This window comes from Nipponia nippon, unplaced genomic scaffold (genome assembly GCF_047370975.1).
Source record: "Nipponia nippon isolate SJK-2023a ecotype South Korea unplaced genomic scaffold, ASM4737097v1 scaffold_10, whole genome shotgun sequence".
Lineage (NCBI taxonomy): Eukaryota > Metazoa > Chordata > Aves > Pelecaniformes > Threskiornithidae > Nipponia > Nipponia nippon.
In genome coordinates this window covers 2,924,566-2,952,131 of record NW_028262291.1, presented here as the reverse complement: position 1 = coordinate 2,952,131, position 27,566 = coordinate 2,924,566, and the positions used below count along the sequence as shown (strand labels likewise).

The 27,566-nt window shown below is 40.7% G+C and overlaps 1 protein-coding gene across 1 annotated transcript; it reads right to left on the bottom strand.

Annotated features, from left to right (window-relative positions):
• Nucleotides 1-238: 238 nt before the first annotated feature.
• On the bottom strand, nucleotides 239-21,759 carry FBXO3 (F-box protein 3). Its single transcript, XM_087742412.1, has 11 exons — nucleotides 21,564-21,759; nucleotides 18,129-18,218; nucleotides 14,726-14,889; nucleotides 12,088-12,202; nucleotides 9,240-9,444; nucleotides 7,599-7,644; nucleotides 5,267-5,351; nucleotides 4,301-4,423; nucleotides 3,732-3,847; nucleotides 3,143-3,333; nucleotides 239-1,376 (listed from the first exon to the last, which is right to left on the bottom strand). The coding sequence occupies exons 1-11, from the start codon at nucleotides 21,668-21,670 to the stop codon at nucleotides 1,251-1,253; spliced, it is 1,368 nt and encodes a 455-aa protein (XP_087598538.1). The 5' UTR covers nucleotides 21,671-21,759; the 3' UTR covers nucleotides 239-1,250.
• Between the last annotated feature and the right edge of the window lie 5,807 nt (nucleotides 21,760-27,566).

Here is a 27,566-nt window from a genome sequence, read left to right as displayed (position 1 = left end):
TGGCATTAAAGATGGGCACACAGAGAATCTAATACTACGACTTGCGGCGAAAAAAAACCCAAAACACCAGGCTTTCTGTATGAGCAGTAACTAGTCAATAATGAAAACACTCAGCTGGAAGCACAATATACTGGTTTTCCTATTGGAGCTACTAATTCTGGATGTCAAAAAAAGGAACTGACTACAGCGACGCTGGTCACGCAATTATTGCGCAAGTCTTGGCAAGAAGAGTCCCACGTAGCGCTTCAGAGCGAAGGAGGCAGTTGTTTATTGACAATGGAAACAAAATAAAAGTGGTAAAGCAAACATAGTTTAAATATAAAGTTTCTAGTCATCTGGTGTTCTGTCAGGCTCCCTTTTTTTTGTTTTTCATTTTTTTATTCAGGCGTAGTTACAAAAATCCAGAGAGGATTTAGGGAAACATGATACTTGAACATCAATTTGTCACCTATGACAAAGTCTGAACAGCAAACATCATATAAAGAAAAAAAACTCAAAACGTATTTACAAATTCATACTTCGTAGTCACTGAGAAAGTTCTTGGTTACCGAGTGGCAGATTATGCACGTACACTACATTCCAAAAGGCGCTATCCAATCAGAGTCATTTAGCATAAAATTAAGCTGAAAGACAGATTGTCTAAAAATAAGGCCAGTTTCATTCCTAATTTATGCACGTGATGACCAGAATCTTCTGGTACTTCTACGTTAATAAAAAAAAAAAAAAGAGCATAAGAGCACCTGATCCCAATGGGATACACAGACCAAACTGCAAGTTTCATTCTTAGCAGGAGTTATCAAGAGTAGAAACTCATGAGGAAGGACAATAGTATACACCTTTTTTGCCATCTTGTCTATTGCTAATTTTAAATGCTTGTATAAAAACAAATCCCCACACCATATTTGCAATATGATCATAAATAGGCAATAGTTTAAAAATGTAAGATATGATTACCTCGGACTATCAAGCTGTTTCGCACTTCAGAAAAAAGTGACCAAAGCTCAAACACCTTTCTCTTCCTCTCCCTCCCTCCCTCCCCGTCCCCCCCCAAGCCCCCTCTCCCCACTTCCAAACCAGGAAAAAAAAAAAAGTTATACTCTGATGAATATTAGAACTGGCACCAACATTCATGCTAGTTGCCCTGATGTGCAACAGAAAGTTCATTTACAATAGTCAGAAATATTCTTATGCACTAGCCCCAAAGAGTTCAGCTTCTGAAAACAGTTTATTTTGTTTTGAAAAAAATCCCGTCAGGTATGACGTGGGCAGCGTCCAGAAGGTGCAGGAATGTCCAACACTCTACGTCGATCTTCATATTCATCAGTGTCTGTGGAATCTTCGTCTTCATCCACTGCATATTCATTATGATTTGTTTCCTAATACAAAACACATCCATATTTAATTAAAATCTTCTATTCCAGCTAGTTCTAAGAAAGCACTAACAACTGCCTAGAGAAATCTGAAGTCTGCATTATCGCCACAGTTAGCCGAACTAGACATTGTGCTCTATGTCCCAAAACCAGCTCCTTCCAATTACGAAGTTTAATTTGCAATAGAGATCATTTTGCCAAACTACTTGACTTTTAACTCGGTAAACATTCATTGGCCTTCATTATTTCATCTGCACAACTATGTAAAGCCACAATTGAGTATCTTAGCTGTACCAGTTTTCTTGGTGGCTCACATTGCCTTTTATTAAAAGTAGTTTAAAAAAAAAGTCATCAGTACCTTTAAAACAGAGGCAGAGCAAAAGAGAAAAGCAAATTATTTTCACAGTCAACTGAATGGCAGGAGGTTACAACTCCCATAAATTGAGCAAGAGTGAAGAGATGCCATGTTCTGTTAGAAGCACGACATCTGCTGGCACTTACTGTTAGAGCTACTGGTAACGAGAGCGTCTCAAATCCCTTGAAAAACGTGAGAAAGCACCCAAGTAGATGTCTACCCCGGAGGAAAGACTCAATGCTCGCACAAAAACTTTCAAGTTCTATCTGAATCAGTCACTAAATAAGGGCTATGCTAGTGATAAAATAAATAAAGCATTCTTCTCGAAAGAAGGCCAAAGGAAAGCGAGAAATTACATAGTTCACCTGCAATCTCCAAACTAAAACTACATTATAATTAACAGTAAGCTAAATATCTTATTGATTTGTGAAGTCGTTAAGTGACTTTTTGGCATGCACGTTCCGTGAGGACTAATGAACATCAAATGGACCGCTATCATTTTTAAATGGTCATTAACTGAAACTTTTCTTGTTGAAGAAAGCAGATCTGCTATTATGGCTAAGACAGATGACAGCGTGGTCACACCAAGACGGAATATTTAAAAGAACTATGAAATCCAAACAGCTAATGCCATGCCACGTTTCTAGGTACGAATTAAGAAATGAGATAGCTCCTTAAAACAAGACAAGCAAACAAAACTCAACACTGCTCTAGTCTGCATAATCAGATATACCTCTGAAATATGCCCTGAAGAGACATACATGGGCACATATATATTTCTGTGCAGCCTGAGGGGCACTCGTGTTCCGACACAGGTCACGTTCTACCTCTGTCGAGAGCCCACAGCGCCCCTGATCTCACCGATACAACCAGGTTTGACCTTGATACCAGACAGAGGGGAGGACTGGAGGAGGAAGATCCATAGCCACGTACGGCGTCCTATGAAAGCTCGGGCCAAGGGTCTTGAATTCAACTGGTAGCATTACACGTCAAAGCAACGATACGTGGCTTTACCAATGCACAAACTGCCTACAAAGATTACTACAGTTGCTAGACTGAGTCTTAACTGGACCATGGTTTGTATGGAGTTATCAATCCAAATACTGTTCAGTACTGTACTTTTTGCACCAGAAGTGTTTTCTTATCGATAAACATTCCAGAAGCTGAAAAGAATTCATATAATGGGAAACTGCCAAAGTCTCAGACTGAGTGATACTTTTAGATTATATTTTTTTTTTGGAGAAATGGTTCTGAAAAAGAGAACGCTTTTCAAGAAAAGAATCAAAATTGAAAAGTGACATGACATTGGAGTTTAAACACACAGTTACTCTGCCCTATTTAAATTAATCCAAGTGTTTCTGAAAACAGGTCAGAGAAAAAAAAACACTAGGATAAGGGCAACTGCATCTCCGCTTACCATTCGTGCTGTAGACACCTTGAATGTTGGACACACCATATGAAATCTGGGAATTGTGACGTTGAAGAATTTGTCCTTGTAGTAGAGGCAATGGAAGGTGTAATACCCCTCCATATATCCAGATGTTGTGGAAAACGTAGTACAGCTGGTATATTCATAGACTCTCCCTGGACTGATAATTGGAAACTCCCCTGTTGGTAAAATATGAGATCACAATAGGAAGGACTGAAGTAGAACTACAACTTAGCAGTTTGCTAAAGCACTTGTACTCCACAACACATTCAGGCAGATCATTTTATATTCCAGTGGATGCATAAATGATTCTCAACAACTACTGATGTGAAAAAACTGTCTGAAGAGCATTTAACTATCAAGATGTTCAGACATCGCTTGCAAAATGACTTTAAAGACAAAACAGATGGATACACATCTCTCTTTTTTTCAAGCAACAAAATTATTTTGATACAAACCATACAACTACTACCCTCTGTCACCACGGTGAATGGCTAATAACGTAACTTTCATAACATGTACATTAAATACAAAACCACTCTCTCTGTTGGGTTCATAAAAGCAATCTTTTACTTACCAACTACTCCAGGACCCTGAACTTCTTCTACATCGCCTTTGGCATTTGTTATTCTCCAGTATCGACTGTCCAGCTGACAAGCCTTCTCAGGAAGAGCATCTTTGGACATTTCAATCCTAGAAGCCAAACAGCATACTTAATGGTTATGTAGCTACCTTCATACATTTTAAGAAATGCTTTAGTATCCTTGGGATCCCCCTCCGAGTAGACTGGGCAAAAAAAAACCCAACCCTAAGGTAAAGTATACTGAATCAGTTGTCAGGATCCATCTCCACGCCTGTGCTTCACTATCTATTGTTATTTACCCCTTTCTGAATCACAAGAGTTACTTGTAACTTCTTTCCCCCACCCATCACCGTACTTTACCAATTGTCAACTTGGCTGGTAATTTGCGTACCTGACCAGGCGATGATTTAGTATTTGTTTATTAAAAAGTACAGCATGTTGAGCACATCCTACTCATTTTAGTACGTTTATGAATGCCGTGCATGAATTTGCAACAACGCATCCTTTGAACATTACACAGGTCTCTCCTGTGTTGTAAGAGTTACTTCAGTTGTTATTTTTACCTGATTCTGTAAGTGAAGAAATAATGCGGTGGATGCACAGAACTGAGTTCAGGTAGAAAAGATGTGGACACAGAAACAGTAATATCTCCTGTGGTAGCGACACATTCTTTATCATGCACATACCTACAGAAAGGAAAACATTAACTCTGCAAATAGCTCTGTACCTTCAATACAGAAAGCTAAACACGTAAAGTGATTAGTTAATTACTAATAAGAGCACTGTGGCGCTAGGTTAAAAGTAATTCTTAACTTGCCATTTGGCATTTAAATAAAGGATGTGTGCAGTGTCTTCATGATGTATGCTTCCCCATCACCGAAACTCATACAGCTACGGATGTCTTTGTACCTCCATTAATGCTTGTATTAAGCTGGGTGTGTAATTTGATCCGAAGTCAGTGAAGACACGCTTGTTTAATAAGGATGTGTCATTATGCTATTGAAAAAACAGAAACTAGCAACTCCTACAGCAAATTAATTTACAGATCAGGAACTTGGTTCTATAGCATCTCAGTTTGACAGAATTAAGGTTCTTGCTTATATTTAGAAGAAAAGCGCATGAAGATTTGAACACCAGAAAATTCCTGTCTATTTACAAATTCAACAGTGTTGTTTTAGAGACCAGTTCACTGAAGCAATTGCTTTTTTAATAACTCAGGACAGTCCTGCAGCAGCAGCACGCTCATGGCAAGCAGAATAAACATTATGCTGTTAGCTAAGCTTCAGATCAGTTACAGTGCAAAATTCTGGTCCCATTAATGCAAAGTTACAAACTCTGAAGCTTCTGGTGAAAAAAAAAAAAAAGTTGATTTAAGCATTCTGTTTTACAGCTTTATCTGCAGTAAGTTTCACGTCCTTTCTCCTCTCTCCACCATCCGTTTTTTTATCGGATACCCATAACTACTTGGAAAGCATTCTAGAAGAAGCATCAAAACCTTGCAGTGAGGTTATAAATCCCAGTCACAATACCTGAAAATCTGGTCTCTGATGATAGGATAACCACCAGTTACAACTTTGTTTACATAGGATGTAAACCATTCCAAGTAAGATGTACCTAGATGCCAAAGAAGAAAAGTATCCATAAGGACAGGCAAAAATACTTCAAGAAAACAGTTTAAAGCTTTGAATATTTTACAATAAACTCTCAGACTTACTTACACGAGTCAGCCAATATTCCAGTCCGTTCTACCAACAAAGATCATTTGGAGAAACCAACCAAGAACTAAGAGTAAAAGGTGCATACTCCAGAAATGACACAGCAAACAAAGAATCTCTTAGCTAAGTATTTCACATTATAATCATGGTCTTCAAATGCTGGTGTCTCATCTGGTTTCCTGCTCATGGCTTCTGCTATGACTGGGAACGATGACAAGTATAGTGACCTATACTATTTGTATAGCTATTTCCAACAATTCTACCTACAAGAGGCATGCAAGCCCGCTGGTGGATTTATGGACTTAGTTTTGATACGCAAGTTTCCATATGAATACAGTTTCTCAGAAACATGCTAGCAAGTTACAGAATTTCCCTCTCCTTAAAAACAGGGATAAGCCATAGACATACTCTCCACTTCTGCTACAAACCCAGAAGACTAAGGCTGTGTCATTCCAAAGAACCTGGGATTTTCATACGCTTACAGCCATTGTCTGAGAACAGCTTTTCATACACCTACAGCTATTATTAAGGAACAGCTTGATTTCTAAGTAGACAGTCAAGCTGCCACATTTAACTCTCAAAGAAAAGAGTTTCATAGAAGAGATACCGGCTCTCTGTAAAAGGATTTCTCAGCCATAAATCTTCCAAGCATTGCGATAGAGAGTTCAATAGAAAAGCACGGAGTTCCTCAACTATTTGTCAATATTACTGATACAAAACTGGATTTAAGCTGAAATACTAAGAAATCATTATCCTCACCTTCACTGACGTGTTATCATGTACTAGCACTCCTGTTAGATTAAGTGTGCTTACCACTTCTTCCTTTGAGCAAGAGCTATGTGTACTGTCCTTTGATCTTTTGGAAGTCTAAGGAACTCCAAGTTTATTATCCTCCTTTCTACCACTAATCCACAAAATGCAAACCTTGTATAAAGTAACTCGGAATGGAGAAAGTAGACCAATTTATCCTGCCGCATTCAAAATGACAAGATAAACGCTGTATATGAAACTTCCCCTCCACCCTGTGATAAGCCAAGATTAACCCTTTCAGCCAAGTGGAATGCATTTAAATATGATGTCAGATCACCTCACCATCAAGTCAATGCCATAAAAGCAGCAGCCTTGAGCAGCAATACCAGCTCACCATAGAGTAGCTTTGAAGTATTACATCATCCTCAGGTGGAGAGAAGCAAGTAACCAAACTCTTGAGCTTTTGCTCTCTTTCCTATGATGATTCTAAAGCACACGCTGCGTTCTGCAATAAGACCTTTGTAAAACAGATGACAAGCTGACTACTTCACAGTGAAATCGGTTCATGCGATCAATCCATACGTAGAAAGGTTTCCTAAAATTAGCGTGGCTAAGAGTTTTGAGTACCTTCAACCCAAACCAGCAATGGTGTAGCATTGTCTCATGTGGTTTCTCACAGGATATATGTATGAATGTTACAAAGAAATGTGCAAGGCTAAATTTTAATATTAAAATTTTGGTGCCATTTATTACACATCTACTTTCCCACTGAGTGGAAGGAATTAATTTAGACATAGCCACAGTTACCAGATTCCAGTGGATTAACAAAGAGAAATAATCAAAACACTATTCCAGTCAACGTACATGTCAGACAGATGATCACAACAGATTACTACATAACCAAACAACAATTACACTGTTTTCACCTTCCCTCCTTTATCCTTGGAACAAAGCCATCAGGCAAATCAAAATCCAGAAAGATTTTCTTCTGCAGCTATGTTTATAGTTATTTAGGTTTCATGAAGGGATGCAAAATATTTTCAGCTTCTAACATGGCTGCAAAAACTACTGGGGAAAACAAAAAATCTTTCTGTCCACCTGGATGTTGTTATTAGTAACTGCTTACATCACTCCATGATGGCTAACTTAAAGGTGTTGCTCATCTTGTTAGACAGGTTAGTACACTGAATGATTTGTATACCAGACACACAGAAGGACAAGCTTTAATAGAGAAAACTTGCATCGCGTTTCAAGTAACCACTGATGTTAAAGTAGGTTAGAGTCTCAAAGTGGCACAGAAAATTTGGAACACTTGCTTTGTTCAAGTCATACTGACATGCATTTTCTAAACAGTGCGATTAAAACATTTTGCAGAATATTTTCTCTAAAGTGTTACCTGTAATGAACATATCAATAGCAGATGGATTGCGAGCCATTTGGTCCTGAAAGGGAAAGCAGGTTATGGATGTATTAGAAGGAGAGCATTAGACTTTAAAGGTTAAAATTCAACACCTGAACTGTAACATAGGGAACACTTTCCCTATGTTTACTAAACCTAAAATCAGGCTGCTTAATACATCATTATACTCCCAGTCAGATATTCAAATATATAAAACATACATGCCTGTCCCCATGAGTGCTCACACGATCACTGAATATACAGCTCGAACATTCCACTACGGCTCATGCATATAAAATCAGATTTAATGCATCATTCAAGAAACAAGGCCCCCCAAAATATTGCCTTAAAACAGAAGCACAGAACAGCTGAGGTTGGAAGAGACCTCTGGAGATGATCAGCCCAATCCCTCTGCTTGAGGCAGGGTTAGCTAGAGCAGCTTGCCCAGGATGCTGTCCTGTCCAAGGACAGAGACTGCACCACCTCTCTGGGTAACCTGCCCCAGTGTTCAACCACACTCACAGTAAAAATGTTTTTGTGTATGCCCAGACCAAGTTTCCCATGTTTTAACTTGTGCCCATTGCCTCTTTTTCTGTCATTGGGCAGGCATCACTGAGAAGAGTCTAGCTCTGACTTCTTTATGCTCTGCTGTATTTATAAACATTGAGAAGATTCCCCTGAGCCTTCTGGTCTCCAGGCTAAACAATCCCAGCTCCTGTACTACCAGATTCTCCCCTGAAACAAGCAGGGCTGTCCACAGATGAACCAAAATGTAAGCGTGCAAGTAACCTTCCAAGTTCCCAAGCATTATCCAGAAGGTTTAAATACTTGGTGTAATACAAAGGGGGACCTTCACATCCTTCAAGTGATCCGTTATCAAGGCATTCCCTAGAAATCTCATTGCTCCATGCTTTGAAAACAAACAGCCAGGAACTCCGTAGCAGATGAAGAGCCCCATCTTTTTTACAAGACCCACCCTTTACTCGCTGCACTTTCTTTTTGGGGAGAGGAGGTTGTCAGGACATGGGTAAAGAGAGAGAGGGCCAAAATCTTGTTAAGGTATAATATCCTTAAGCTTCAATAGCAACAATATGCCTATCTTAAAATACTTCAGCTGTAAGAATTATGAAAAATACTTAATTATGTTCTACAAAGGAGCTGTTCAGGAGCAATTTGTTCTTTTGCTGGAGAGTAAGTTTTGCTTACAAACCAGAGGGTATCCTTAATTGCAGTAAGCTTACATTTAACATATCTGGGGGAGGAGATATACGCAGATGCTGATCTTCCATAACGGAGAAGCTTTTCTTCCTTACAGAAACAGGGACAAGAGTATATACCTGCCATAGTCTGAACAAATTAATACCTTCCAATACGGATGAATGTTGTCCACTATCATGAACTTACAGAAATTGCTACAGCCATTAGCACCTTCACATAAATTTCTTTCATTGACTACCCATTCCACTTCTGGGCTTTGGTGAAAACCAGATGGCAACTCAGGGGCAAGTAACAAACTAATGCGATCTCTTAGTATTCGCCTTATGCTACGTAAAACACTGCAGGTATCTGATAACACGCGAAGGGACACCATCAATCATTAGAAAAGCACATTCACAAGTATAAACATATCTTCCTTACTGGACATTGATAGAAGATCTCGTATTTATTTCGTCCCTCCACACTCTCCAGGGCCATGTATTGACTCAGGCCAGTGTGAATGCAAAAAGTAAGAGGAAGGCATTGTTTCAGACCTAGCCTCTGTTGAAAACCTCCAGCCGCTGTGTCGATATCCAACAAGTCTTCAGAGCGGTAGTGGTTCGACAGTGCCATGCTTCCCATCAAACTTCGACAACAATTAAAAAAGGAAAGATGAACAGAAGATACCACTCACAAGGCAAAGATAGAATCAATGCTTAGAAAAGATTTAAAGCTATCAATGCTTTACATGCCTATTAGACCCAGATGAAGTCCAACTCTAACATCCAGGTGCTGAACTAGGTTATTAGTTTGCGACATCAGCCTTCACAAAGGGAGGCTTGATGGCTCTAAGATAAACATTTCCTTGTATGCTTTGTGCATCCCAAAGCACTGTTTTAAACTGTGTTGGTGATTCTCATTGTGTCTGCAACTACTTCAAAGGAGCCATTCACAGCTGACGCAGCTTCCTAGAGTAGCATAACATAATAATAACCAGTGCTCCGTATCTCAAGTTTTTTGCAAGTTCATTTCAATACTATCGAAGCATCCATGATTTTTCAATTAGAATACCAAGCTGCTATAGTAACAGTCATCGATCAAAACTACAGTGAGCAAGGTGCTCTATGCTTCGGAGAAAACGTTGAGAAGTAAACAAGGACAATAACTATTGAGTCAGAGAGATTATAATCTCAGTACAAAAACTAAGGCAGACAGACATAAACAAACGGACATACAAGGAAAGAAGGAGACAACGTTCATCAGCATGACATGGCAAGACCATCAACTGTCTTTCTAATTTTTTCCTCTAGCTTTTTGTAAGCATCACAGCAAAGGAAGGGATTTTTTGTTTGTTTGTTTTTGACACTAAGGAACTGATGTTGAAGACAGTAAAAGGAGCCTCTCTATACATAAGAAAAGAATATAACCATTTGGAAAAAAATAGTACTAATCTGAAACATGTAACAGATTAGGAATGGAGGTAAGCATCAGAAGCTAAGGTTAACATTGATATGAATGTTGGGCTAGATGAGAGCTAGGGTGAAAATAAAAAACCCCAGGCAACCTACACTCAATGTAATAAAGGGGCAGACAATGGAAGAATGATAAAAAGGAGTAACATGATCAAAGTAATCAACTACAAAGGCACACACTACAGCAGTGTGCTTAGCAATAAGAAGAGTACACAAACCTGTAACGTACACCTCCCCACCTGTACTCCCTTCTAATTTGCCTTTCACTATGTTCTTAGATGTGAACTCTTGCAGATGCTAAGCTTTTACTGGTGTTATGAAAGCAGTGACTCAGGTGCAAGCTGACACATGTCAGCATGATATAAGCTGCTCCCATCCTGGGCAACAGGTTCCATTCCTCTTTTTCCTTACGTAGTCTTGCCTGGAATTAGCACGTTCTACAGTTTAAAAAGGGATGCCAACATCCAAACACAGAAAGCATTGTCATCTAACAACGACAACTAGTCCCGAACCTCCTCCGCTTCTGACCTAACGTGCCAACAACTTGCTGCAGACTTCCACTACCTACACCTGATCTTTCCAGTATTCATCTCCCACAAGAAAGCAAGCCTGTCCCCAACAGTAAGATCACACCTTCCACTTACAGTGTGGCAGCCTTTCTTGCTCCAGGGTCCCACATGTCAGACCTAACTAGTCCCCTAGTCAGTGCTCCACCACCAAGGTTCATCCACCTGTGTGTAAGGCTCAGGCCCCCGCTCTGAGGGCACAGCAATGGACCACAGCCCACTGGCAGTTGCTCAAGCTGAAAAGCACGCCCAAAGTCATCCATCTGCTCCTACAGCCCTTCCACAGGCACATCACCACAGTAGAGGCTTTGTGGGAGTGAAAAAGTAGTAGGAAGAGCAGGAAGTACACAAGCTGCAGAGCTCCATTTGAAGTCTACAGAACTAGGGCACCTATCTCCTCTCTAAAAAAAGTCTCTCCTGGAAAAGAAACAGAACTGGAAGTCATCCTTATGGCTGCATAAAACCGTTTCCCATATGTCTTCTGCACACAGAACACTAGAACTGGAGGAAGCTGCACCTTCTTTACTAATGAAGGTTTTGGTAGAGCAACATGAACGGCGTTGTCCCCTACAGACACTGCAATGATTTGCCCTAGCTTTCCATCTTTTGCAAATGTTTGTGGCACTTCATCAAGTGCTGACCTGCTAACTCTTTGTATAGCTGGAACACAGGAAACTATGTTTGGTCATTTGCCTTCTAACTTTGATGTAAAAGGAGATTTTAATTGCTGAAACCGCATAAAATTGTAAAATCTTCTACTAAGAAAACAATTTGCAGCACTGACGTTTTGATTCTACTTAAAAGGACTACCTGGTTTGAAAGCTATTCCCTAACCATTTTAAAGCAAGAAGTTATTAAATAATGAAACCTGTAGAGTCCAAGAGGCTAATTTACTTATGTAATGCAAAGCAAAACTTCAGGGGAGCAACTTGCAGTGGTGATTAAAAGTCTAACATTTGGAAGTTTTCGTTATTAGCAAAAAAGAAAAAAAAAAAAGGGGGTTCTCACTAGGAAAAAGGACTGACGTGTAAGAGTAATTTGAGCAATTAGAAATCTACACCGCGTTTTCAATTACTTCTGAGACTAGAAGATAGCCAATTCTAGAAGTGTCACTTCAAGCGGTCACTCAGTTACAATACATTTAAATGTTTCATCTATCCTGTTCAGCAGATACTTTATCTTTTTCATAAATAAACTATCCAAGAAATACAAAAGGAATTAACAACTTGGTATGTAGTTTTCGCTCCTTACCCAGGAACAACTAGCTTCTGTCCATTATGAATGCGAAATGAACATCGATAGTCATCAGGGAGTTTGCAACCTATTTGTGCTTCCACAGCATCTAGATCTTCCTCCCGCACACTCTCTGTGTACAAAAAGAAACAGAGTATTAAGTGGCAGTTTTGGAGGGGGAATCAAGAACTGCTGCTCCTATGAAACTCTCAAATTCAATGCTGCTTCACTACTCTGCCCCCAAGTGCCCAGTATGCTGTTCCTGCCAAAGGTGAATATTGGAATTTGTGTTGAGACCTTTCCTTTAAAATTCTATTTCACATCACTTCATCAGAGCTGCGCGGCTGGAAATAAGGCAAAAACTAGCTACATTCTAGACATAACAGCATGTTTTCAACTGCCAAAGAGAATTTTAAGTAGCCCCAGAAACCTTAGCATTATGGACTTTTTTTTTTTTAAAATGTTATCACAAAATATACATTTCAAAGTATTTTGCCAGTTATAATTCACAGAAAGCAAACTAACAGACAGACAACAGCAAGATAAATTCAGTCCAACTTTGGGATGCAGCTGTCTACTAGCATGGTTTCAATAATATTCCACTGATTGAATTCACGCTAGTGGCCAGAATCACTAACAATCAAGTATTTCAAATAAAAAGCATGGAATTTGTAAGTGCCTTGCTCAAACAAACATGGACTCAAGTCAGTATTTGGTGATTTTATTGTATGCTAGGTGGCACAGAATGAATACTACATAAATTTGAAAGGAAGCTGATTAACTGATTACTTAATACAGCACCAGTCTCTGTCCAACGAAATCTCAGCAGGCCTGACTTAAGCAGAAAGTATTCATAACGTGAAATGAACCTTTTCCCCACAATATTGTCATTAGCTGACTGAGTCCCAGTTAAAACTTTTAGGCAATATTGATTTTACTCTTTCATCATGCTAAGGGTTGCTTCTTTCAGTTTCCAGTCCCATCAGCAACAAAGAAATGTTGGCTGCAGCCACCATTCACCTGGAATTTGAAGCAATAAATGGGTTGTAACAAGGGGATTTTCATGTCGTCATCAACAGAAGGGGGTGGGGAATAACCACTCTTACACCTCCACACAGACTTCAGGGGGTGTCCACACCCTCACTTCTACCAAAGATCAGCGGGGTGGCCTGTGTGATCTGTTCCAATCAAGGTTTTTAGGGTGATTTTTTTTTTTAAACTCTTTTCATACTCGTTATCAGTTTCATTTATACGGCATAAATTAACAATTCATCGAAACAAGATCTTGTACAAATGGTATTAAAAAGGTGTAAGTTGTGGAAGAGCTGCTGCTAAAATCTGCCATCACTATACATGTGTGGAAATCGATAATTTTAAATTTATTTTTGTCTTTCTATAGACAAACTTCATTGCACCAAATTCCTTGGGAGGATTTTGAAAGTAAAACTGCGGTAAAATCTGTTCGTTTCAACACCTCCAACACAGATACTTTCCATTTTATTAACAAAACATTTGACTGACAATTCAGTGGTTCTGTATACCTGAGTGAAGTCTGCGTTTTTCATAGAGCAGCATGAAAGTTACAGAAATCAAGGCATGGATATCTACATCGAGTACTATGGCCTGTGTTACACGAGAGTTCAGGCTACATATAACCCTTGTGGCCTTTTCCTAAAAAGGCATTCCTTCACTAACATTCAGAAGTAACAGAACAAAAAAATTTTTAAAGAAAACAGTAAGTATTAAGTTCTAACCATGTTCTGTTACTCACAAATACTTAGCAAAACTTAAGAATCTGGCACTAGCCAGCAAGCCAAGAAACATGCAAGATTTACATAAGAAAGAGATCATTGTCTATAGCGTTCTCTTAATGTCACAGATCATATTAAATCAAACACCTTGGTCTAACAGTCAGTTTCATACAGGAGACTGAGGTACAGTTGAAAACATCAGAGCTATTTTGTCCCTTTACCAGAAAAGCCCAAACTTGCTGTATGTCCTGCTATGTAAGATTTATGAACCGGAACTCTGGAAGTACTTCAAGTATTGCAACACAAACTTAACTTGCAAACAGAATCTTGCGGTGCGGGGGGAAGCAAAAATTCTTGTTCAGCCACTAATTTACCTTCGTTAGAGGAACACAGTAGGAAAAAAAAAATACTTTTTTGTTTGGCTTTAGTTTAAAATGCCTGTTTCCATGTGAAAGTGTTTTAATTAGGTCTTAAGAAAATCTCACAAATAAAATCACACCAACAGGTCCCAGGTCCTTGAAGTAATGGGATTATTAAACTAAAAAATAATAATAAACACACAGAAAAAAAATCAGTCATCGCAACCACAGACAAAAGCAGTAGAAGTGTATTCATAATTTCCTGATTATCTAGAGATAAAGAAGACAGACTGGTCACTAGAAAAAAACAACCTTGATTTCTCCTCTGAAAAGAAACCTTCAGAGAATCTACAGATCACTAGTAACTGGGCAAGGACTGTGCACGTGGTCCGATTTACTTATTTACTGGAGGGGAAGGGAAAGCACATCTGCTTGACTTTCAGGGCTCCAGTAACTGAGGCACACACCTAGGATGAAAGCAGTATGAAAATAACAGACAATGTTGCGTCAGCCAAGCTCCTAGAGAAAGCAGGTATTACACCGTACCTTTCAAAGAACCAATCATCCGAGGACACCGCTGTCCTAAGTATTTCTCTAGGTCATCCCAGGCTTTTTTCAACGTAGCATAGTATCGGATGTATCTTCCTAGGTCAGAGTAGGTACTGATGAAGATGGCTTTCCAGCTCTGATTTCGTTGACTTTTTTCCTCTCTAAGTGGACATGAAGAAAATAAGTTCAAATGCCAGCCTAAAAAGCTTGACTTCTAAACCCAAGAAATTAATATTTGTTATCTGGCAGAAACACTATGCATAATATTAAGCCAGGAACACTTTGAGCCACGTGAAACTACACAAACTCAATTAATTCCAGCATCTATTCAACAGCAACTTGGCACAGAATTAGGAAACATTTGGGGTACTTAGTATCAGGGGAAAATTTAGAAACAGTGTTCCTTTAAACAGAGCACTGTCTATTATTAAATCTTAGAACTGGTGAACAGCTAATTGAGATCACATTTCACACATACACAGACAAGGCCTTAAAAAAAAAAAATCACATTTTTTGATCTACTGCATTAGTCACAAACTCCTTTATTTACCCAATAAGAAGGATTAAGAGGTAAACCAGACAGTTAAATGAGAACTCTGTGCACTGATCTGGAAAGTCAGTTTCTTAAGGAATTACTGCATATTCAGTTCTCCTCACAGTCAGAACAGCAGGATACGGGAAGACAGGCTGCCAGAAAAGTGCTGACTAACATCTGACAAAGGATGCTCGCCTCCAAATTGTAGCAGCCCTTGCATCTTTGTGTTAGGATATATTCCAACTCCTCAAACTCTAATCAGCATGCTGAATGGAAAAGATTTAGTACAGCTTCATACACCTAAATAAAAATGTAACAATTGAGAAGTCTTGACATCACCTTTAAGATCTCTTTAGCTCTAAAAAGGAGAGAAGAACCTTATTTCTTGAAGAAGAGTTGAGAGGAAAAAAAAAAAGTAGATTAAATTTAATCTGGGAAGTTAGATAAACTAATGTCAAACCAAAGAGAGAAAAAAAACTCCAAAGTGAATTATGTCTCAGCAGGTGAAAGAGGTTTCAGCATATTTTCTCCCTCCAAATGTTATTTGTAGAAATTCTCTACAGTCTTCATCACTCAGTTTTTCTTGGCTATGAAGAAGCCAGCATCTCAGAAGCCAACCCCAGAGCCCTATAATCCCCTCATCTTCCCCCATACACATACCAAGTTGCTCTTCTAAAGCATCAGGTACTCAGTTTGAACTTCCCATTTCCTCACCTTCTTTCCCTGCCCCCCACTGGATCTTCCTTTCTAGTTTGGATTCTAGTAAAAATATCGCTTAGGATTTTTATGCAAAATTTTACAAACTGTGTTATATCTTCATAAGCTGCATATAATTAAAATGCGCACAGTATATTTTTCTTTGTGGATTCAACTTTGTTTGCTGTTATTTTTTAATACAGCCCATATGATATAATATAGATTACAAACTACAAGTTTGGAAATGTTTTCCTAAATTACCTCCTCCACCCACTTATGCATAATATATTAACTCCTTATCACTAGCTGCCATCTTAGGCTATTCGTGTAATATAAGGACCACCTGAATAATGGAAAAATATATGGCACTGATCATTGAAGTCGTAAGTAGTTAATACTCCTCACAATTTACAATCGAAAAAGGAAGATACTGTCTAGAAAACTGGACACAAAGATGGTATAAGTGGTAACAAAACTGGTTGCTAATTCACTTCAGTCAACTCCACTAGCTTTCTCAGCTCTTGAGAAAAACATGCTTTTGTAGCAAAGATGTGGATTGCTATCTTTATAGTTAGCTTTCACTTAACAGACATCCCGAGTTTAATGCAAGCAAGCAGAACAGAAAGTGAGCTTTTTTAAAATAAAAAAACCCACCACAACCTAAAGAACCACATACGTAAAACTTTTTACACAGCCCAATATGACTGCCCTGGGAAAAATGATGGAGGAAATCCTCCTGGAAAGCATTTTCAAACACATGAAAGACAAGAAGGTGATCAGGAGCAGCCAGCATAGATTTACGAAATAATGCTTGACCAACCTGATAGCCTTCTACAATGAGGTGACTCGCTCGATGGACGAGGGGAGAGCAGCAGATGTTTACCTCAAATTTAGTGAAGCCTTTGACACTGTCTCTGTTAATAGTATCATAGAGAAGCCGACAAAGTATGTGTTTGATAAGTAGATAGTGAGGTGGACCGAAAACTGGCTGCATGATGAGACCCAAAGAGTGATCATTTGGAGGCAAGTCACTTGTGGTGTACCCCAGGGCTCAGTACTGGGGCCAATACTATTTAATATCCTCATTAATGACCTGGATGATGGGTCATGCTCAGCAAGCCTGCAGATGCTACAAACCTGCGAGCAGTGGCTGATACAGCAGATGGTTGTACAGCCATTCAGAGAGACCTCAACAGGCAGAGAAGAATCTCCTGTTCAACAAGGGGAAATGCCAAGTCCTGCACCTGGGGAGGAATAACCTCAGACAGCAGTACACGCTAGGGGCCGACCAGCTGGAAAGCAGCTCTGCCGAGAAGAACCCTGGGGTCTTGGTAGACACCAAGCTGACGATGAGCCAGCAATGCACCCTCGCAGCAAAAAAGACCAACAGTATCCTAGGCCACAATAGGAAGAGCGTTGCCAGCAGGTCAAGGGAGGTGATCCTTCCTCTCTAGTCAGCACCGGTGAGGCCACATCTGGAGTACTGTGTCCAGCTGTGGGTTTCCCATTACAAGAAAGATATGGATGTACTGGAACAAGTCCAGTGCAGGGCCTCAAAGATGATTACGGGACTGGCTGAGAGAGCTGAGAGAGCTGCCTGGAGAAGGCTCCAGGGGATCTTATCAATGCGTACAATTACTTGATGGGAAGGAGTAAAGATGGAGCCAGACTCTTCTCAGCAGTGCCCGCTGATAGGACAATGGACAGGGTCCTGGACAACCTGCTCTAAATGACCCTGCGTGAGCAGGGGAGTTGGACTACAGGATCTCAAAAGGTCTCTTCCAGCCTCAACTATTCCGTGATTCCAGTCACGGCTCCCCTTGACACAACCATCCAGTTGTACCCCTCATAATTACAGCACTCAGAATATTACTTTACTCTGCAGAATATTTGGTGTCTGAAGGAGAAGTTGCAGCTTGACCTTATCAGCCAAGGCATTAACAGGGCACCTCTTCTCTACCCATTCATAAAACTTATTAACACTTGTACATTCATGAAACTTCTTTAGGAAATTAACATTTTTGATACCTCTAACCTTTCATTGGTTTGAAGCTGGTGAATCCCAATTCAGTCTTAAGAGTTACTAGAAGTAATGTGGACATAAACAGACAGCACAATAACATAAGCCTCATTTTCATAGAAAAAAAGGCTTAAACCAACCATACTTACTCTGAAATAAGCCAGTATTTCTTGCAGTGTCTTTTCCACAATGGATCATGGCTGGATAGCTGATTTAATCTTCGACTTAAATAGCAGCAACTATAAATACAAAATAATTAAATTTTATTATTATAATATATACTTATATATTATAATATATATAATATATATAATAATACATATATTTATATATTATATAAAAATATATTATTTAAATTTTATATTACTTTTCTTTTGCAATCAACGGGGATAAATACTGACCAGTGTATTACACATTGCATTCGCATGAAATAAATGCAGAGTTTGAAAGTTAGTTTTCCTTTAGAAAGTTTTTTAGCTGTCCTTTTCAGAGTTGTGCTTACAATGGTTAGAAGTCTTCATTACAGCTATGTAAGTCATGAACTACTTTTCTACACACTTTGAGAACTGTCAGCAATTAAGTAATTTTGTAAAGCAGGTCATCCTGTAGACCTACGCCATCGTAAACATTGCCTGAAAGATTCCAGCGTGACTCCTCTCCACCAGCCATAAGCATTCCAGTAGCACAGGCTAGTTATGATGATTTAAATTGCTTTCTTATCTGGATTGTCAGTCTCTACCTTATCTTTTCCACTGTTGCCATACTACTGAAAGCTCAAACAGTAAGCTACAGAAACTATACAGTTCAAGTATTACAAAGTTACTTTCCACTTTAAGTTGTTTAAATAACAAACTTCATGACCATAAACAATGAAAGGCACGGGAAAAATACAAAGGATGATAGACCTGGGAACAGGTACTGCAAGCTGACTCTCCTGAAGACCATATATAAGCTCTTGCCATTGCATTACAGGTAACATTGCTACTTCAGGAAGTTAAAAGAATCCTATCCTGCACTATGCAGCGCTGTTGCAAACGCAGTAGTAAAAAACCTGTAGAATATAGGTCTAAAACCGTCCTCAGAAACCATTTAAGTTGATCCTTGCTTGATGCAAGGAGATAGCAAAAGCTAACCTGTATTCCCGATGCCTGCTAACTTGCTCTTTAAAAGCAGCAATGGCGGTGCCATCAAATACAGTCTGTTCCCAAATTTACTTTTAGTTACAAAGCCTTTCTGGAATGTAAAACTGGTATCGACAGCAAGACATTTCAGCATATCGATATGAATAAGAATGTGCGGCAAAGCATCAGCAATATGCAAAGGAGTAATACAGGGAGTGACTGTGTTATTCAAAGATTCACAGAATTTAAAAGAAATTATTGCCTCATTCAAACCTGAACACCAGACAATAAACCTTTTTTCCTTCCGTGTTTGAGCTGAATTATCAGTTATGCTTTAAAGAAACTCTCCAAAAGATACCACCAATTCAGATGTGGCAACATCACTTCCTCTGGTAGCTTGTTCCAACAGTTTATGTGTGTGATTTAATGGCTGTGATTAACATCCAAATACCCCAAATGAGGTTACCAAACATAAACTTCCAGTTACTGCTTTTTGGGTTTTTTTCAGTGTAGTTCAGAAGTTGGTAAGAAAGAAAGACCAACAGTGTAAATGGACATAGTTACATACTGAAATAAAGATGCCTCTCAATCTTCTCTTTGATAAGTAAAATCAGCCGAAGTCCATGGCTGCAGAAAACATCTTGCACTGAGACTACAGAATTACTCTCATTTATCTGTTCAATTCAGTCTCTTTTTTTTTTCTCCCCAATATCCATTATAAGCTGTTTAAACTAGAATTGTATTAGTATTTCAAAACCAACTTCAACAAAGTGATTCTCCTGTATGCCCTGCCATCACCCTTCCCCCCCGCAACGAGACAAGGACGTAAACGCATTCACTTCAAACCTTGACATTTGGCCATGTAAGAATTTCATTCATGACGTGCTGATTTTTTATTATTTTTGGGGTGGTGGAACAGAAATATCCCAAAGTCCTTCTAGAAATCTATTATATTGGTGTTTATCAATCAAGCCTGTAATTTCTGGTAGGAAAGAAGTCACCATGACATCAAAGATGACCAAAGATGCAATTAAAGCCATTCTCATTAATTACATAAATATTTGGTCACCTGTCAGGTTTTCCATTATTTAAGGGCCACCACCAGGCTACCCAACCTGTGGAATACTAGGGAAACTGTAATGTTTGTAATGGTCAGAGGATACACACGTCACTAAAACAAATGTAAGCAAGCTAGAGATTTCCCCAGTTAATGCTTTGAGTACTACCAACAGCCAGTTATGCAAAACTGCCATTACTGACTTTATAAATAAGAAACCTACACAGTATTTAGTTGTCCTTGCACAGCAAAATCCATCTCATTTTGTCAAATATATAACAAAAATAGGTAGTGCCTTTACTACACCATCAGCAACTACTACTAAATCATCCGTACTGGACTTGTAACAACTGTTGTAATTTTTGCTTACACTTACCCTCTTTTTTGCTGTTATCCTAACAGAATTCTCCCTGATGCTTTTGGCTTTTTTGCCCAATATTTATGGGGAGAAAAAAACCCAAACAATAACCGTTTTGATAATATTCTATTTTATTCATACCTATTCCTCCCTCTTTGATTAAATACTGTAATTTCAATCACTGTCAGTGCTTGTACTTCTTTGGTGAGGTTGTAGCTAAAAACATACTCTCATCTTCATTCCATGACTCATAAGTCTTCAACCATCCAGTAAACTGTCCAAGAGCAGCCTGCAACTTTCATTCACGTTTTTCTGCCTGAAAAGTCGCCCTATTTCATTTCGTTCGGTTTTCCTCAAACAGCCCATTCAAATAATTTTATGTATTCACTGGCAACACGACCGCCCTTTGTTTGCCCGTAGATACGCAACAGTTTCAGAGAATTATTGATTTCGCAAATTCAGTTATTGGTTCATCTCTAAATTGAAATTTAGCCACAAACAAAACCAATATATACCGGGGGAGAGAAAAATAGAGAAAATTCCCTTTTGCTTTAAAAAAAAAAAAAAAAAGGCAAAAAACCCGAAGAGCACCGCTGTTTCTGGAAAGGAACGGTGCTTTAGTGCATGCCCTCCACACAGCTCCTCCAGCACAAGCCAAGCCCTTTCCCTACCCGGTGGCGAGGGCTTTGGGAGCGCCGTGCCCGCCCAGCCCGCTGCCCCGACCCCCTCCGCTGGCACGGCGACCCACGCACCGAAAAGTTGTGCAGCCCCGCGCCGCCGGCAGCTCCCGCCGCGGCGGGCTGCCTCCTCCACCGCGCTCCCCCACCTCCCCCAGGCTTCACCCGCCGCCTCTTTCCCCCCCGACCCCGGCGGCCGGCCCCGGCTCACCCGGCAAGCGCAGGCCGGGCCTCCCGCCGGCCCCCCTCGGCCCCCGCTCCGCCCCTCCGCCCGCGGCCCGCCGCTGCCTCGCCCCCCGCCGCCGCCGAGGCTGGGCTCGGCCCCCCCCCGAGCAGCGCGGATCCGGCGGAGCCCCGAGCCCGGCCCGTACCTCATCAGATCCCGGTAGTCGAGGAAGCTGAGGATGAGCAGCAGCGGATCGGTGGGCAGCAGCTCCAAGCTGAGGGCTGACGGCTCCATATCCAGGGGCGCCGCCATCTTGAGAGACGTCCCGCGGCTCCGCCGCCCGCTGCCGGGGACGCGCCCGCCCCTCGCGCCGGTCCGTTGTCAGCCGCCGGGGCGGGGGGCCCGCAGCGCCCCCTGCCGGCCGCCGCCCGCGCCGCTCCTCCCCGCGCCGCCCGCCGTCGCGCCCCGCCTCAGCGCTCGGCCCCGGGCCGGGCCTCGGGGCAGGCGGGGGGACCCCCCCGGCAGCGGTGTCCCACCGCCGGTGGCCATCTCGGCGGTTAAACGTGTCCCATAGCGACGCCTGTCTCAGGCAGGGGCCGTGAGGTGGAGGCCCCGCGCCGGGAGAGGGGCCCCGCGCCGTGGGGAGCTGAGGCCACGGGGCCGGTGCGGGCAGGCGTCCCCGTTACCCTGAAGCATCCCAGATGGCGTCTGGCTCCTGGGGTTAGGCCACTGGCTGGAGCCCATCTTGTCAGCATTTCAGGCAATCTGGGGCTCAGACGTGCACGCAAAGCAATGCTTTGCTTTCAAGCAATATTAAGAGATTAAGCTTCTTAATTTGCTTTCCTGAAAGAGAAAAATAATTTGCATTTAGCTGGAGTACTTGTACCACTGAATCTTCATGTGGGGACGTGCTGGTAGGATCATGGAATCATAGAATCATGGAATCGTTAAGGTTGGAAAAGACCCTTAAGATCATCGAGTCCAACCGTTAACCTATCACTGCCAAGCCCACCACTAAACCATGTCCTCGAGCACCACATCTACCCGGCTTTTAAATACCTCCAGGGATGGGGACTCAGCCACTTCCCTGGGCAGCCTGTGCCAGGGCCTGACCACCCTTTCGGTGAAGAAGTTTTTCCTACTATCAGACCATGGACATCCCTGGGAGATGAGGGTACTGACTACTTCCAACATCAGATTGCTTGGTAGTTCACAGTTTACCAAAGGAACAAGAATTAATGTTAGAATAGCATCGATGAGACAAATACAAACCTGCTTATATAGTCGGCCTCTATGGGCTGATTCTAATGGATGATTAGAATCCACTAGGACTGAAATTATAAAGGTAATGGTACACATAGGTGGGAAAATAAACTTACTGAGATGAATATCATTAAAACAAAAGGATGTGTTGCATCTTAAGGGTGTATCCAAATACCAGATTTTTTTTTTAGTTTCTTCCACATTTTGTTAAACAGAAATATGTTTTCAGAGAAAGCGTATTTTCATTTCGTTTTAATTCATTTCAGAAAAAAACCATCTTTTCCAGAACACTGTCCCTAAAACTGATTTCCTCAAAGACCTTCAAGGAGGATTCTGAGTCCTGGCTTTGCAACAGGAATGTGGAAGTTTCTGCAAACCTGAGGTCTTGTGCTGCCAAGCTCCCAGGTCTGTGTGAAGAAGCCCGGTGTCTCAGACATGGCTGCATCGCCCAGTGTTGTCGCTGCTGGAACCTCTGGAACCCAAACCCATGGCCACGTCCTCTCCTGACCACAGACCCCAGACCCACCAGCTTCCAGCCGTCACCTAGTCCACAAAAATCTCAAGTTGAGTGAAAGTGTGTCAAACCCGAGATGTGGCAGGTGAAACATTTCAAGCTCGACAAGCAAAATCTGTTTGCTCAGCGAAAGTAACTAGTAGATAGTATAGTCACAACAGTAATTAATTTATAATGCTGTAGTGCTGTAAAACTAAGAATCCCAAAGCATTTTGCAAACAGTGAATTAAGCTTCACAAGCATCCTCTGAGGTAGATAAATATTAAATAGATCACATTTTATATGGAAAAAATCAAACGATATGTGACAGCTGCAGAAAAAAAAAAAAAGAAACTATTCTTTTTATGTCCCTCACTTTGATTGAGTTAAATATTCTTATGTGAAAGAAGGAATTGTTCCTACTGCATGATTTTACGCTAGTAATCCTGTTTTGTCTCTTCTTTTTCAGGTACCAGTAGTATGTTATTGAAACAGTTGATTGTCTTGGCAACATCACTCAAATAAGAACCGAAAAGGAACAAGCTAGTGGTTATATGACTGCATTTTTGCTAGCTGTTGGGGGCATTTTTGTCCTTTATAATTTGTATAATTGTAAAGTTCCCTGTAGAGAAGAAAATACAGTAGTAAAAGTATACTGAAAATGTTACTACAATGCTATTACTTGTATTTGTGTTTGTTCTTGGTTTTGTGGTCCATGAAAATCTAACAGTGCAGAGCTAAGAGAAGCTACATAATTCTTTATTTCTGTCAGGTTTTGCCAAAAGATAGATCCGAAGCCTGGATAGTATTGCTTCTAGTACTTGCATAGTTCTAAGGCTTGCGTTGGTTGTCAATTCTCAATTGTTACCTTTTTTTTTTGCAAATAATGAAAATTTACTGTTTAATTTTCTAATATTGTCTTGAGGGGATTTCTTTTCCTTTGTGACACTTTCAATTTGCATTCTGAAAACCTACTTGCACTCTTTCGTGATGTCTCAACGGCTGAACCCATCCTCCTGTGTTCCTATTGTGCTCCATTCGATTTGATGTAATTCCATGTAAATTGACATGAGACGATGACTTCCACGTAATGTGTGTCTATTTTTGTCCCTCAAACAGCCAAGTTAGGTATTTCATAAAATTGTACAAACGACCCTCTCTATTTCTTTCTTTCTCAAATTCCTTCTTTACCTTTCTTTCTCATTTGCTGTTTGTTCCTATTTTAGTGTTTAAATCCCTCTATTTTTGGTATAATGCCATGTCATGGTCTGAATTTTCCTTTGCATTCTGAATGACAGCCCACAACATTAAATAACATTTGCCTGTCTGAGCAGTAGGAAACATCATACGGACTGAAAAAAATTAGAAAACCAAGAGCAGACAGACTAAAAAGTATCCATAGGTCATATGCTTCCTGTGTATGTGATCCTTTATGTGTAACATAAAGCATGTATTACCTTGAACGATTAAAACACTTCTGGAATTTTTGAAATAAAAAATAAAATAATTTGGTGGGTGAAAAGGAAGCCAAACAATCAAGATTTGCTAGCAAATTAGAAACGGTAGCAGAAGGAAATGCATGAAGAATTAGAACGGTGTCCTCATGATTTTGCTAAGGAAGCAGAAAACGCATAACAATTTACAAAGTTATCAAGTTTGATAATCACATATCGCAATGATCATCTTCCATTCCAAAAAGGAGCAATTTGTAACATCGCCTTTCAAAAGGTCATAATTCCTCTTAAATTTTTAACTCTACCTGCACAAAATGGCCAATGAGTATAAATGCCTCCCGATCTCCACACCACCAAGGGAATTAGGGGATTAATGAACGGGGAATCATCACGGAAATTGTGCGCCAAGCTGCAGAACAATGGCTGAATGATTTCACAAGCTCTGCACCAGTGCAGGGAAAGAGGAGAACGCAGGAAAAGTACTTTGCTATGAGACTGCGGGTTTGGCAGATAACATCGGTGACAGTAACCGATGCGTGCGTAACTTCGAGGTGGGCGCGTATTTGCAAGGAATGAAGTCACTACGGTTTTGTAAAGTATTGGTGGTCATCTGAACTGCAGCAATTACATACTCGTTCTTCCCTACTGCCCTTCCAAAAGAACTGTATTCGCTTAAACTGCCTGGAAAGTGGGTTCGCGTTTAAATTTCCAGCATGGCTAACACGGCAGTGTGTGGATGAGGATAACTCCACAACTCTCACGGTTTCTAGATCTTTGTTTCTTTTCTGGGATGGGCTGGCAGTTCATGGGCAGTCTTTCCAGCAGGCAGAGGTGTGATTGCAGCACGGGCCAGTGTATCCAGGACCAGCGTTACTCGGGGGCGTAGGCAGCGGTGAAGGTGGAGACGGAGTGGCCTATAGTTCTGTAGGAGTTAGTCATAAAAAATAATTAGCCACGCTGGTTAGGCTAGGGGCTCCTCAAGTGTGCATCGAAGAGCTGTCATTTTACTTTGGATATCCTAACAGTTGCAAAGAACACATAGTAAAAGAACACATAGTAAAATATCTGTTCCTGAAGTGGAACAAAAAAATTTGCAAAACCCAAGCAAACAAAACCCAAAAAACCAAAAGCAGACATAAACCCACTTAAAATTGTAGCATTTAAATGTTTTACCCACAGCAGGCTCTGCATTCTCCAGCACATAACTGACAGCTGCACAAACTGTGGACACAGGTAAGTTATCACGGCATTTTTCCAGCTCGGTCTCGCCATAAAGGTTCTTTTCCATTTTAATAACGGAGCCTAGGTTTTCTTCCATTATCACCAGTCTTGGATGGCTAAATATAGCAGAGCTATTCCTCAGGCTGAAAATTTCTCTGATTGCTTCATGCATCCAATGTTCAATCTTTGAAAGATGATGAGGCTTTCAGCATCTTTATTTTTACTTATTGAAAAGCTAATGAAACGACACACTAGGGATCTTTACCACCGGGTGCTGAGTGTCACTTGAAATTACCTAATGCACTAGGATTTTTGGTCAAGGGATGGTCTACCTTTCACAAGGTCAGCTTCTTAGTGCTCTAAATGGACAACAGTAAGTGGGCAAAACTGAGATTTTGAGGGGAGTAGATGGCTTGGGGAACTGGTAATAAGAAAGAAGCTGAGGTCCAGAAAGTTTGTATTGTTATTGTATTATTATTATTGGGTTTGTTCTTTACTGTAGCAAAGACGCAATAAGGTCAGGCCTTCATAGGAACAACTAGGCAACGACTTTTGCTTGGAAATCTGATCATCTAAAATTAGCCAGAACACAACGAGTGGCTGTAATAAAGAACACAGAAGGAGTAAGATAAGGAAATTAAAAATGGGAGCTGTACAATCATGCAGTGACTCCAGTGAATCACATAAACATAAAGATAACTCAGCAGTCCATTGAACGGTGGGGGATCTACAGATGAACTGATATCCAAATCACTTTTTCAGGCTTCACAGGAGTGAATCTCAGATGAGCTTTGAAAGATGACAGGGAGGCAGCTAGAGGGATGAGGGCCAGAACTTCAGTGAAATGTGCACGTGAATAAACTAATATTACGTAGGAGCTTGTTGGACATTTTAGTAACAAATGGGATATCTGTCTTCAGGCTGCCTTCTGACACAATGAAACAAGGGTTTAAAAAAAAATCCCTTCCTTGTTACTGCCACGTAGACACAGCCAACAACGACACCCCTCTCGAACCTCTCTCACACGATGGGAAATTAGCCCTGACAGCTCCAAGATCAAATGAAGTCAAAGGAATCACCAAGAATTCAACCAATGGACTTTATTTAGTGGTTACAGTGAAAGACTCGAAGCAACTGTAGCTGGAGTTGACTCCCAGCTTTCATCCTTCTGGACCCTACGAGGTACGCCATGTGCAGTAATCCAGGCAGGTCCCGTAGTGCAGAAGGTTGCAAGCTGAATTTGAGCCTCGTGTCCTCGTGCCCCTGACCCCTGTGGGTCCTGATGCAAAGGACGGCGAGGGAAGGAGCACTGGGGCAGCATAACTGTGGCCGGTCTATCTGGATTTGTCGGACGGCCCTACATGGATGCTCTTGTCTACAGTGGTTGCCTAAGGTTGTCAAAAAGCCACCTCTGGTCCTCCCCTATCTTCTGCAGCACAGCTCCAAGTCAAGGTGCTCTCTGACTTCAGGCTTGTCTTTTTTTATTAGTGAATCTTTTTGTCTCAGATTCTTAGCTCCAAAATGGGTCTAAAATATTTATGTACATTTGCAGAGTTTGGAATCCCACTTAGAGAGTAATTTTAATAGACTGGGCTTTTTTCTCCAGATGAAAGATTCCGTCTTGACACAAACGGGCATACCCAAGTTTTATCCTTTCCCAGGGTTGCTTAGCTCAGAGTTGGTTTTCCTTTCATATCATCCTCTTTCACATAAATCAAATATCAGATACTGCTACAAAGGTAATCGTTAACCTGTGAAAGTATCAAAAAGAGAGTTT